We start from the raw sequence: 13032 nt of genomic DNA, 5'->3' as shown, positions 1-13032 counted from the left end.
CTGCCTGCGGACCTGGGGGGCCCTCGGCCAGCCTGGACCCTGCTCTGTTTGGGGGTGGCAGTGTAATGCCAGCAGCACCCCGGCAGGCATGGTCCTGTACCCACCATCACCTGCCGGCAGCACTGGCATCGTGGGCACCCCAAGGTGCCCCCGAGGGCGAGGGCCCCCAGCACCCCCCAGCGACCAGGGCACAAAGCCCTGGGGTGCTGCTTGCATGGGCTCCCCCTCAGCAGCACATAGGGGGTCACCCTGGGTACCCTCACAGCCACTAACCCTGGCTGGCTGTGGGGGGCTTGGGGTGCCCTTGGGGCAGTGATCAGGGTACAGTGGGGTGGCAGAAGCCCACCTGGCCAGATACAGGGTATTTTTGGGATGCCATGGGTTGGCAGAGGCTACCCTGACTGGATAGAGGGTATCGGAGTGTCACAGGGTGGTGACGGTCAGATACAGGGTGCTGCAAGGGGCTGGAGGCCAACCCGGATGGATACGGGGTGCTGGGGTGACACGGGGTGACAACAGCTGGCCCAGCCAGATATGGGGTGTTGGGGTGCTGTGGGGTGGCAGAGGCTGGCCCCACTGGCTATGGGAGTTCAGGGTGCTGCAGGGCAGCAGAAGCTGACCCAGCCAGATATGGGGTTTCGGGGCGCTGTGGGGCATCCGAAGCCACCCCCCCCCGGCTATGGGGTGTCAGGGTGCTGCGGGGTACAGCCAGGCAGACGTGGAGCTCCCCCCATCGCAGACCTCGGGTGCCTGAGCAGGGAGGGCTCCCTCTGCAGCGCCGGCTGCCAGATCCCGCTGCGCTCTTGAGTAGTTAATAAGTTGTAGGGGAGATTTCGGCACAGGCAGGGAACAGGCAGGAGCAAGCCCGTGTCCGGCGGGGGCCAGCAGCCACATTCCTGGGGGGGGGCTGGAAATGCCAGCATGGCCACTGGCATGCAAGGTTGGGGGGAGGGTTGATGGGGGATACACATGCACCCCACAGCCATGGGGCTGCCGCTGCCCGGTCTGAGCGTGACTGCCGGCAGCCTGCCTGCACCTGCCTTGTTTTTTTTCCCTTCACTGCCTGCCCGCTCGGGTTCATGGGGTGACGCTGCTGGGGCAGTTACGTGCATTATCTGCTTCCTTCAAGGCCAAAATATTTTTAGCAGAATGAGTAAAGATATTTATAATCCGGTTGGGGTATCCCTGCTGGCACTCCCCGCCTGGCAGGGTGGGAGCAGGAGGAGGCCGAGCAGGGATCCCCCCTACCCAGCCCCTCCTGCTCCCACCCTGCCAAGCAGGGAGCACCCATGTGTCCCCTGGGTGCCGGAGCAACAAGCATCACAGCACAACAAAGCGGCTGCACTTTGCACAGCGATGCAAAGGTGCCCGGCATTCGCCGAACCCCAGTTAAACGTGAGCACTGATAAGACGCTCCAGAAATAAACCAAACCCTGACCCACTGGCACCTCCGGGGGGAATGGTGAAGCCGAGGGATTTCCAGGTGCCCAAGGGGATTCAGTGGGTCCGAATGAGCATGGTGGCCATGCTTCCCGGTACCCATCGCCCCGAAACCAAGGGGATGGCCGTGGCAGGTGGCGTCTCTCCCCCTCCCACCCTTCTCCGGTAACCCGGCGCCATCTCTGCAAACAAAGGGGAGGGTGTGGGACGCGGGTGACGGTGACGGAGGAGCGTCCAGCAGCGAAACCCCACCCCGGGCGGGCGCTTGAGCTGGCCCCGCCAGCCCTTATAAGCACAGGTGCACCCAGGTGTAAGCCGATCCCCCAAGGGCTGCAAGCGGCGACAGGTGACGGTGACGGTTTCGGTCCGTGGGTTCTTCTCCGCCATCGCCTGGAGCGCGGCAGCGAACCAGCCACCATGTCGATGGGGTTGGAGATCGGTGGGGTGGCCTTGTCGGTGCTGGGTTGGTTGTGCAGCATCATCTGTTGTGCGTTGCCCATGTGGAGGGTGACGGCCTTCATCGGCAACAACATCGTGACGGCCCAGATCATCTGGGAAGGGCTGTGGATGAACTGCGTGGTGCAGAGCACGGGGCAGATGCAGTGCAAGGTCTACGACTCCATGCTGGCCCTGCCGCAGGACCTGCAAGCCGCCCGCGCCCTCCTGGTGGTGGCCATCGTCTTGGCTGTCCTGGGTTTACTGGTGGCCATCGTGGGCGCCCAGTGCACCCGCTGCGTGGAGGATGAGAGCACCAAAGCCAAGATCACCATCGTCTCCGGCGTCATCTTCCTCCTCTCCGGCGTCATGACCCTCATCCCCGTCTCCTGGTCGGCCAACACCATCATCCGGGATTTCTACAACCCGCTGGTGCTCGACGCGCAGAAGCGGGAGCTGGGCACCTCGCTCTACGTGGGCTGGGCGGCCTCCGCCCTCCTGCTGCTGGGGGGGGCCCTGCTCTGCTGCTCCTGCCCCCCCAAAGACGACAGGTACCCCACCGGCAAGGTGGCCTACTCTGCCCCGCGCTCCGCCGTCACCAGCTACGACAAGAGGAACTATGTCTGAGCCCCCCCCCCGGTACCCCCTGGCACCCCCCGACATCCCATCCCCACCCCGGGACCCTCATCACCCTCCACGGGAACCGGGGACGGCGGCACCAGCGCGGGGGGGGCGCGAAGGAGGGGACGGGGACGGCCGCAGGGTCAGGGCCGGGCTGTGTAAATAGAGACAGTTTCGGTTAAACAAGAGGCGGTTTCGGGTCGGCGGGAGAAGCGGCGCCCGGCGTGCCCCTGCCCGCGCCCATGGGACAGGACGGGGACGGGGATGGGGACGGTGCCCCCCCCGGTGTCCCCCCACCACCATCGCCGCTGGCCGGGCACCGTCTGTCCCTGTTACGCGTGGTCTGTACCGGTTACATCATTTGTCAATAAATGTGTCCTGTTTTGGTAGCCCGAGTATCCTTGGAGCGGGGGGGGGGGGCAGGATCCCACCGGGTACGGGGAGGGGGGCCAGGGCTACAGCCCCCACAGGTAGCCACGCCACACCCTCCGCTACGGCAGCACCCCGGCGTCACCGCATTTGGGGACGGGGGTCTCACCCCGCAGCCCCTCTTCCCTCTTCCCTCCCCCCGGGGGTCCCTGCCCGGGGAGGGCCGGTCGCCCCCCCGCCCGTTCGGGGCAGCGCTCCGGCAGCTGGCGGGGTGGGAGGCAGCGGAGCAGCCGCTGCAATGCGGCCGCGGCACTCCCTGCCTGCCCGGTCAAAGTCTGGCTCCGCGGAGGGGAACACGGGGCGCTCCCCCCCGGGCAGCGGCTGGGGCGAGGCCGCCTTGCACAACCGCTCCCACCGCCTCGGTCCGGCCCGGCCCGGCCCGGCCCGGTCCGGCACGGCACAGCACGGCCCGGCACGGCCCGGCACGGCAGCCGCCTTCCCCGCCACGCTCCAGCGGGCAGGGACAAAGGGGGAAGGAGCCGCTGCAGGTGCACGGCCAGATCCCGCGCTGCCCGGGGCCGAGCAGGCAGCGGGGCCCAGCAAGCTCCCCGGCTGCCTGCGACCTGCCCTGGGGCTGCCTGCGATCTGCCCTGGGGCTGCCTGCGACCTGCCCTGGGGCTGCCTGCGACCTGCCCTGGGGCTGCCTGCGATCTGCCCTGGGGCTGCCTGCGACCTGCCCTGGGGCTGCCTGCGATCTGCCCTGGGGCTGCCTGCGACCTGCCCTGGGGCTGCCTGTCCCGCTGCCCGCTCAGGGGCCGGGAGCAGCTTTCGGGAAAACGCTGCCCACGGGCAGGCGGGAGCGGGAGGTTTTGTTGGCCTCGGCCTTGGCTGCACCTGCAGGCAGGAGCAGGCAGGCGGAGCCTGCCTGGGCCCCAGCGCTTTGTCCCTGCGGAGCCCCCGCTGCCCTGCTCGCAGGCAGGTGATCTGCCCGGCTCCAGTTCCCCCGGGCCCCACCTCGCCCCGCTCCCCGGCACGCCTGGCTGCCCGCTCGCCGCAGGCAGCGGCGATAAGGATCGGCAGCGCATCGGCAGGGCGGTCCTGCCCGGCTCTGCCCGGCCCGGGGCCCTGCCCGGCACCGGCCGGGGGCCCGGGGGTGGCGGAGGGGGACCCGGCTCCGTCTCCCCGCCGACAGGCAGGCGCAGGCAGGCGCTGCCGCCGGCCGCCAGCCCGGCACGCGCAGGCAGAACGCGACGCCCAGAATTGGGAGGATCGCCCTCCCGCCGCCAGGGGGCGCCCGCCGCCGCCGTCGGGGCGGGGCGGGGCGGGGCCGCCCGCCGCACTGCGTCACGGCCCACGCGCCGCCGCCGCCGCCGCCGCCGCCATCATGCTCCGCTGGCTGCCACGCGCCCGCCCCCCCGCCCCGCCAGGGCGGCTGCGCCCCCGCTCGCCGCCCGCCACCGCCCGCTCCGTGGTGACGTAAGGGCCCGGCCGCGCGCGGGGTGGGGGCGGCGGGAGGGGTCCCGAGAGCAGGGGCGGGGCCGTTACCGGGGTTGGGCCCCGCCCCCGCGGCGCTAACCCCTCCCCCGTGCCATGGTAGCCCCCCCGCCCCCCGGGGGCTGGGCTCGCGTCTCGCCGGCCCCGCCCCCGCACGGCCCGTGCTTGCCTCGTCCCGCCCCCTGGCCGTGGCCCCGCCCCCAGCCCCTCGCCCCACCGCCACCCCGACCTCCTCCTTGCCGGCGGGGCAGCCCTTGGCCCCGCCCCCCGGACTGGCCCCGCCCCAACGCCCCTGCCCCCGGCCAGGCCCCCGACGACCCTCTCCCGGCAGAGCGGTGCCGCTGGCCCACGTGGAGGTGGGGGGCCGCGGGGACCGGCCGCCCCTGGTGCTGCTCCACGGGCTCTTCGGCAGCCGCGGCAACTTCCAGACGGTGGCCAAGGCGCTGGTGCGTCGCGGCAGCGGCAAGGTGAGGCCCCGGGTGGGGGGCGGCCGCAGCGCCCCAAGGAGGGGGTCACGGGCGGGTGGTTCCCGGGCCTGGGGTGACACGGTGCCCCTGCCCAGGCAGGTGCTGACGCTGGACGCCCGGAACCACGGTGGCAGCCCCCACAGCCCGCTGATGACCTACGAAGCGATGAGCCTGGATGTGCAGCACCTCCTGGCCCGCCTGGGCATCACCAAGTGCATCCTCCTGGGACACAGCATGGGGGGCAAGACGGCCATGATGCTGGCCTTGCAGCGGGTCGGCAGGCGCAGGGCTCCCGGGGCTGGTGGGGGGAGCGGGCTCGGGGGGGCTCCTGGAGCGGGAGGCTGTAGGAAGGGGGGTGGCACTTGTGGGAGCTGTTCACTGGTGCCAGCCTTGCCCACAGCCCCGCAGGGGGTGGCTCTTCTCCATCACGGTCGGGGCTGCTGTCCCGCTCAGAGCTGTAAGCCGGGCTGTGGGAGCAGGAGCAAGTCCCTGTCCGCCAGCCCATGCTCTGCCCTGTCCCTCCGGCACTGATTTGCAAGGGGGCTTGGAGATCTCCCATGCCAAGACACAGGGACTTGGGGAAGGGCACATGGAGCTCTCTGCTGAGGCAGGAGGGAGCTAAAAGCCTCCAGGGAGTCTGACTGGGAGCAGAGCCCTGTGCTGGGGAGATCTCAGCTGGTACCCATCTGCCCTGCTTGTGTCCCCAGCCAGACCTCGTGGAGCGCCTCATCTCTGTGGACATTAGTCCCGTCTCAACCGCACCCGTCTCCGAATTCTCTGCCTACGTCTCTGCCATGAAGTCAGTGAAGATCCCGGATGGCCTGCCCCACTCTGCAGCCCGCCAGCTCGCTGATGATCAGCTGCGTCCAGTGGTCCAGGTAGGAAATCCCGCTCCTTGGATGGGGTTTCTGCTTCCAGCCTGTCCTGGGACCGGAGCACAGGGCTTTAGGGCCACAGTGCCAGCGGGACTCTTTCCACCCCGGCTCACTCGCCGCTGGAGGACATCTCACCGGGCCTGCAGGGGTGATGGGGGACGTGACAGCATGGGAGACAGGCAGAAGGGGGTGAAGGGGAGGATGGAGGGTGCCAGGACATCTTGAAGGCCTGTTGCTCTAACTGAAGAGTGTACGATCCCCTTCTGTGGCAGCTCCCGCAGCTGAGACAGTTCCTCCTCACCAACCTGGTGGAGGTAGAGGGCCGCTACGTCTGGCGGGTAAACCTGGAGGCTATTTCCCACCACTTGGCAGATATCATGAACTTCCCTGTCTTCCACAAGCCGTATCCTGGCCCTGCACTCTTCTTGGGAGGATCCAACTCGCCCTATATCAGGTGGGACTGGAGAGAAGCAGTTCGAAGTCTGTGGTTTGACCCCTTGTGCTCTTCTGCGGCTGTCCAGGGTGGGAGGAAGCCCCCGAGATGGGGAAGGTCCTGGAGCAAGCTCTGTGCCTCCAGCAGCTGGTGACACCAATGCGCTGGAGAGTGAAGGGGAACCTGGGGGCAGCCCCAGGCTTTCCCAGCAGGGAAGGGGACATGGTCAGACCTGGGATCCCCCCCTGCCTGGGCAGGGGGAGGGAAGGCACCTGGGTGGACCTCTGACCATGCTTCCCATGGCGTGTTCCCTTGTCCTGCAGCTCCAAAGACTACCCGGAGATCCAGCGCCTCTTTCCCAAGGCGGATGTCCAGCACATCAAAGGTGCAGGCCACATAGTCCATCAGGATAAATTTGAAGAATTCATCACTGCTGTCCTCAATTTCCTGCCACCACCATAGCGCTGGGGACCAGGGTTTCTGCAAGCACCGTGTGGGACCTGAGGAGCTCCGGGCAGTGACGTGGGGCTCTGTGAGAAGGGGCTTGGCCTGGACCGGCTGCCCACTTTGCAGTCCGATCCTGCCTGCAAGGCCTTCTCCCACCCCGGGTCACCTGTAGCCGGAGCAGAGAGGCGCTTCCATCCCACTGAGCCCTCCTGCGACCTCGCAGGGACATGGGGTGGCATGGGCCCAGGACACTGCCCTTCCTGCACAGCCTGTCCTGCCTGCGCTGGAGTGTCTCAGATGCTGGGAGGGGGCAGGAGATCCCATTCGTTTTCCTCCTGCCAGACCACCTGGTTGTGGATCTGGCTGTAACTTTGCAGAATGTGCAATAAAGCTGAATCCATGCCAAGGCAGAAAATGGTTTGGATGTGGCTGTGGAGGACAGGGAGGGTGGTGGTGGGCACAGCAAGGGGCTCTTGCTTACCAGCGGGGATGTTGGTGGGAGGTGGCAACTGGGCTGGGCCAGTGACGTGCCGAGCCGTGGGAACAGTGCACGTAAGACATAGGTTTGAGGATCTTTCTTGGCTCCCAGGGGGAATTGTGTCCTTCCTCCACCTCAGGGGCAGTGGGAGGATCAGGGAGTGGGGGAAGCTGCCTCCTGAGTTAAGGAGATGCTGCAAGCCTGCAAGGCAGAGGCACGGAAATCCCCCTGGAGCGCGTCTGCCCAGCCTGCCCCAAAGGCAGGCGTCCCCTCCTCCTTGAGCTCCCTCCAATTTCTCACCTCCTGCCTACTCAGCGTCCCCCGAGAAGGCAACCTAACAGCAGCTACTGCCGGCTGTAATGACCATCCACCCACTGCGGGCTAAAGGCAGAGTGGTGCCGTCTGCTGTAAAAATCCCTTTATTAGACGATGGGTAAAGCCAGAGACGAGGCAGAAGCGGCTCTGGGGGTGACACATTGTCCCTGTCACAACTGGGGATAGGCTCTGTCTGGGGACAGTTCAGAGAGACACTAACCAGCTTTGTGTTTGGTGCTCCAGAGCCAGGTGTCTCTGCTGCTCCCTGGGAAGAGTTTGCTCAGTTTGGGGTTGTTTGGAGGCTGCAAAAGGAAGGGAGGACAGGAGACCAAGGGCTATTTTATTCCAGTTCTGTAATTGCCTAGCAGAAGGGGCACAAGTAGCTGGTTGGGAGATTCACTGTGTTTCTGCAGAGCTGTTCTTGGCTTTTCCTCGTCCTTTCCTTTTCTGAAGAAGTGCATCTCTCTGGAGCAGGGCTGCATTCGCCTTGAGCTTGAGCTTTCTGCTTTGTTACCCCCAAATTCAAACACTTTTGTTGCCCGAGTGTTATTTTGTCACCTGTGAAGAACATTAGACCGAGAAGCTCCTGAGACATGGGCTATGGAAACAAGTTCCTCGAGCACCCATCGCTCCTATGGCCAGCTGGGAGATGGGGACGGAGTCAGGCCACTGCCTGGCCCCAGCTACCAGCACAAGTCCTTTGGATATCCTGTCTGAGCCCAGGAGCGGTGGGAAATTTCTCCCCGCTCCTCCTTGCTGGCCAGGTACGGCGTTTGGGGCACAGACAAAAGGCTGCTGCAGAGGTGCAAGGTGAAGAGACTCACCGTGGGCAGGAGATCAGTGGCCTGGGAAGAGGTAGAACTTCCTGAGCATCGTAGTCCGTTCTTGTGATGGCAACTGCCGAGAGAATTTTCTAAAGGAATATTGGACCTGGGGTGAGAGAGACAGCGGGGAGAAATGACAGCAGCTCCGTTCCCAGCATGGGAAGGGTGCAGGGAGTCAGGAGGCATCCCCAGGCATGTGGATCCCACAAGGGATGCCACGGGTTGCGCCAACACGCCAGGCTCTCGCGTGCCCACCACGTGGCAGGGTGCTGCTGCCTCCAGAGATCCAGCTGACTTTCCAGGCCAAAGCTTTTGACAGAGCCTGCTCCCGAAGAGCCTGCTGAGAAATGGCCTGCCCTGGCCCGAGCTCTGCTCCGAGCAGTATTTCTGACCATTGGCATGGCTGCATCTGCTGGCACACCTGCAGTTAACTACAAAGCCTCACCTTTCGGAAGATCTCCTGTAAGTCACTGTTACAGGCGTGGTTTCGAAACTGCTCTATCAGGCGCTGGATGAAAAGGGAGCCTGTTACTGAGCTTCTCCAGGAGACAGTATCTGGGGAGACAGAAGATGCCAAGTGTGATTTCACTGGTGTCCCTCACTGCAACAGTGATGAATGCTGGGTGCCAGAGCAGGAGACTGGGGCACCTTCTCTAAGATCATTATATTTGGCCCATCCAACCCACAGCATGGGAAAAGGGCAGGGCATCCCAGGGAAGACAGAAGTGACATGAATATTTTCTTCAAGCCTCTCCAGGCTGGCACGGCCTGGAACCATCTGTGACCCAGCAGGAGAAGACAATTTCCCCTGGCCAGCCACTGTGGTGAGATAAAGGCAGAGCTGGTGGGGAGGGCTGGAGCCAGGGCAAGGGAAGGCAGCCAGGCAGGGGCACAAAGCTCTGGCCCTGGTGCTGCTAAGAGGGATCTGCGGGTGTCCTGGAGCAGCCTTGTACCCTGGCATCGGAGGACACTGCCTTCTACAGAAGCTGTTGGAGCAATGTCCAAGCGGTCACCGGATGGGGGGGATCCCCGGCAACCCACCCCAAGGAGGAGGAGGTGTGGAGGAGACCCATGGCATCAGGAATGGGAGTCCTGTCACCCTCGCCTGCCCTCAGGCAGGGCAACTGTCTCCAGGAACTGCTTACCAGGTGTGGAGGAATGTAAAGTGGCAAAATCACTCTCCAGATGGACTTCACAAATTGCGTCATCTTCCAGCCCTGCAGGGACCGTGCGAGCCAAGCTGAGAGTGGGCATGGCAGGGTCTGCGGAGTCGCTCACCATTACGGACCCTACGTTGCCTAGGAAGGCAGGGCCAGCCATCAGTGATGATGGGGTGTCCCGTCCCCACCTTGTGCTCGGGGCTCAAGTGCCCTGGGAGAGCCTGGCTGGGTCGCTCACCTCGCAGGCACCTCGTAGCGGGGACTCACCTCCACGGCAGGACTGGATAATGATCACTTTGGGTTTGCCCAGCAACGCCTGGCAGTACTTGTTGTTGAATTTCTTGTAGATGGTGTCGAGGGAAAGGATGTCTGTGGTCTCGCCTCTGCTCTTGGTCCCGCAGAGCCCAGCCCTGACCCCATGGGACATGAAGACCAGGAAAGTGCTGTCAGAGGTCCAGTGCTCTTTGCGATCCGCAAAATCCTTCATGACCGTAGCCATCCCCTAAAAACCAGCACAAGGAAAGAACATCAGCTACCTGTGACCAGCTGCGTGGAGACCCAGCCACCAGCTGTGGGCAGGAGCCATTGCCATTGGGGACAGAGGTGTCCCTTTGGTGCCTGAGCCCCCCATCACCAACACACGCACGGGGGATCTCTGCGCCACTCCCGGGGCCAGTGGCAGCTGCTTTGTGCAGTCCTTTACCTGGGAAGTTAAGTTGTAATGGACGTCCACCACGTAGCCCAGCCCTTCCAGCAGCTTCGTCATCCCCTCCACATCCACTTCAGCCCCATCCCTCCGGCTCAGATGCTCAAACTCAATGTTGCAGATGAGCAGGGCCCTACGGGTTCGCATCTCCCGCGGCAGACGGATGGGATAGATCTGTAAGGATGGAGGGAGGCAGCGCTCAGTGGTGGGTGGGTGCAGGGGGCTTTTCTTGGGAGGCAGCTAATACCAGAGAAGGCCCATGGGTGCAGCAACTACATCTCCCTGTCCCTGGGGCATCTCCCCACATCTCCTGCACTGCTCCTGGGTCAGCGAAGACCCTGGCTCCCCTCGGCAAGCCCCTGTCCGCTCCGGCAGGGTGGCTGGGGCCACATTCCAGCCCTCCTCTCATCTCCTCTGCCCACAGCACCTGGTCTCCCTCTGTGTCCCTGATGCGCTGGTACTCGCTTAGGGAGCACTGCTGGATCCACTGCTGTCCCTGGATGCTGACGGGGGGCCCAGGGGAGGCCTCAGTGTTGGGGGAGGCCAGCTGCGCACCAGGGGACCCTGCAAGCAGAAAGCCCCACAGTTACAGTGCAAAGCGCCTGCAGCAAGAGGGGACTATTGCAGGGCACGGACAGACGAGCGGAGCTGGTCTCTGCCCCTTGGGAGGTCCCTGTTCAGCCCCACGGGGGACAGCCACCCCTGAGAGCCCTGTCGTCGCTGCATGGCAAGGGGGACTCAGTGCCACAGAGCAGTCACATCGGGGATGCCCAACTACCTCTTGCCTTCAGGCTTCAGACACTCGCCAGGGCCAGGACCCACTCCAGCACCCCACCGGAGGCGCTGGGAGCCCCAGCATGGCCGGGGGCAGACCACGGCCCCGCACCGCTCACCTGACTCAGCGGTCAGACCCAGCTGCTCCGCCAAGGTTCCATCACGCTTCCTGAGGCTGTCAATGAAGATCTGGCTGGCCCTGGCACCCTTCAGGCGGACACAGTCAATGAGGCAGCGGGCCTTGTCGGCACGCACTGTGTATCTATCTTGCACCTCGTCCACCTCCTCGAGGCTCAGCACCCCTCGGGCCAGCAGCTCGTCCAGCAGCCCAGAGATCACTGGCTTGCTCACACGCTCCACAAAGGCTGTCCGCACATTCAGGAGCAGCGTGTCTGCAGGACAGCCCTGTCAGTGCCCGGAGCTCCCATGCCACGGCTACTGCTGCCCCACTGCCTGCTTCGGGTGCTCCCCCTTCCCTGTTGCCTCCACTGGGTGCTGCCCGCTTCCCCATTGCCCCCCCCCCAGCTGCTGATCCCTCCCCCACCATCCACCCTGAGTGCTCCCCCTCCCCCATTGCTCACCCGGGGTGCTGCTCTCTCCTTCATTGCCCACCCCGGGAGCTCCCCCTGCCATCGCCCCCCTCCCCCTTTTCTCACATACCCACAGAAAGTGCCCCAGGGGACGGATTTGCAAGGAGCAGGGCCCCAGCTGCTCAGGGATGCAGTGTCCTGAGCTCCAGCCTGCATGCTGCGCTGTCTCCCTGGGCATTGGGCCGGCCAGGGTGAGCAGGACCCGAGCAGGACACGGGCAAGACCACTACCCCACTACGGAGCCCCAGCACCGCTGGTCGTACTCACCTGCACCGCTGGTTGTACTCACCTGCCATCACCCCTCAGTCCCCGGCCTGCGGAAGGAGCTATGAAGTCTATTTCTGCTGCGGGGGGGAAACGAAAGTAAATGTTCACAAAAAAAGTAAGTCACAGCCTCACTTCCTGTCTCCCCACTCCTGGGCTGTTGCCATACCCCGCCCAAGCCCCTACGGTCACTTATAGCCCAGCACATGCCTGCAAGCCCACCGGATGTGGGGCCAGAGCCCCTGCGCCCTTTGTAGCCACGGCTGGATTTCCTCCTGGCCGTGCTCGGCACATCCCCGTGATACTGAGGCATCATGCATGCATGTTACTGGCCCCAGCGCCACAACACCCAGCACCCGCGGGGCGAGGAGGAGGCTCCCAGCCCTCCTGCACCTCTCAGAGCCAGGCACGGGGCAGCTCCGCTCGCAGCTCGCAGCTCGCAGCCCCAGGGCCAGGCAGAGGTGGCCATCCTCTTCCAAGGACCAACATTCCCTTCATCCCCACACTCCCAAACTCTCCAAACCTGTCTGGGGCTAGGCTCGGCTCATCCCTTCCTCGCAGTGTCTGTCCAGGCGCTGGCAGGGAGACGCTGTCTCAGGCAGCAGCATCCTCATCCACCCATGGGTTCACCAGCCCCCGTCTGCATCCCGCAGGCGCTGGGGGGAAGGGGAGCCTGCCTGAAACGTAAAGTCTGGACTCTAAGAAAGCCTGAGGTTGCCCCATAGCTATATTAGCAGGGCTGTTTTGCAGGGCACATTGAGTGTAGGGTGAGACCTGGGTGGGAATGGCAGAAGTAACACCAACAATGGGGAAACCCAGGGATGAGCCATGGGGAAGGGGGACATCCAGCCCTTTGGGAGGTAGAGGCAAGCAGCGTCCGGCTGCGGAGCGCAGCAGCTGCTGAAGGCTGAGCAGGGCAACAAAACAGGGAGGCCTTAACATCTTTTTACCATCCCAAAGGCTTCCTCAGGCCGGTTGGGGAGGCCTGCCACACCACAGCTCCGAGGTGCCCCAATCCTGTGATAAGACCCCAGCGCCGCCCTGCCCTGGCCAGGACACTGCCCGTGGGAGGCAGGGCTGCCGGTGAGGGGCCCGGGCTCCCCTGGTGCCTGCCCACCCCACGGCCCTCGGTGGGTGGCTGCTGCCTGCGGATGAGGGCGGTCTGGGGCACGTACCCCCGGGGGGCTGTTTGGGTGGTGCCTCTGCCCCCAGGCCCCCGGCCGCCCCCTCGGGCCGCCTTCCTCCCACGGGCCCCACCGCGGCCGGTTCCCCGCCGCCTGCGGGCGCAGGAGCGGCGGGCCGTGGGGGCTGCGGGCAGGCGGGGGGATGAAGGGGGCCCG

At 64.9% G+C, this 13032-nt stretch overlaps 3 protein-coding genes across 4 annotated transcripts; 2 read left to right on the top strand and 1 right to left on the bottom strand.

Moving 5' to 3' along the window:
• The first annotated feature begins 1857 nt into the window (after window positions 1-1857).
• Window positions 1858-2502, top strand: CLDN3 (claudin 3). Its single transcript, XM_072882048.1, has one exon. It carries the CDS (start codon window positions 1858-1860, stop codon window positions 2500-2502), a length of 645 nt encoding a protein of 214 aa, XP_072738149.1.
• A 1717-nt stretch (window positions 2503-4219) lies between these two features.
• Window positions 4220-6987, top strand: ABHD11 (abhydrolase domain containing 11). 2 transcript variants are annotated; one of them, XM_072882478.1, is made up of 6 exons: window positions 4220-4341; window positions 4691-4826; window positions 4926-5099; window positions 5534-5704; window positions 5974-6155; window positions 6458-6987. In XM_072882478.1, the coding sequence occupies exons 1-6, from the start codon at window positions 4250-4252 to the stop codon at window positions 6594-6596; spliced, it is 894 nt and encodes a 297-aa protein (XP_072738579.1). In that variant the 5' UTR covers window positions 4220-4249; the 3' UTR covers window positions 6597-6987. The 2 variants fall into 2 exon arrangements, with proteins under 2 accessions (XP_072738579.1, XP_072738578.1); XM_072882477.1 differs by having other exon boundaries at window positions 4220-4826; window positions 4922-5099.
• A 495-nt stretch (window positions 6988-7482) lies between these two features.
• On the bottom strand, window positions 7483-13032 carry LOC140660984 (caspase-1-like). The gene is made up of 11 exons (XM_072882510.1): window positions 12643-13032; window positions 12216-12369; window positions 11718-11772; window positions 10958-11230; window positions 10492-10628; window positions 10062-10238; window positions 9626-9860; window positions 9344-9496; window positions 8644-8753; window positions 8199-8304; window positions 7483-7932 (listed from the first exon to the last, which is right to left on the bottom strand). Exons 3-10 carry the CDS (start codon window positions 11722-11724, stop codon window positions 8212-8214), a joined length of 1185 nt encoding a protein of 394 aa, XP_072738611.1. The 5' UTR covers window positions 11725-11772; window positions 12216-12369; window positions 12643-13032; the 3' UTR covers window positions 7483-7932; window positions 8199-8211.

The sequence above is a fragment of the Ciconia boyciana genome, chromosome 17, assembly GCF_034638445.1.
Source record: "Ciconia boyciana chromosome 17, ASM3463844v1, whole genome shotgun sequence".
NCBI lineage: Eukaryota > Metazoa > Chordata > Aves > Ciconiiformes > Ciconiidae > Ciconia > Ciconia boyciana.
The sequence above is the reverse complement of the archived record's forward strand: the minus strand, read 5'-3'. Positions and strand labels throughout refer to the sequence as shown.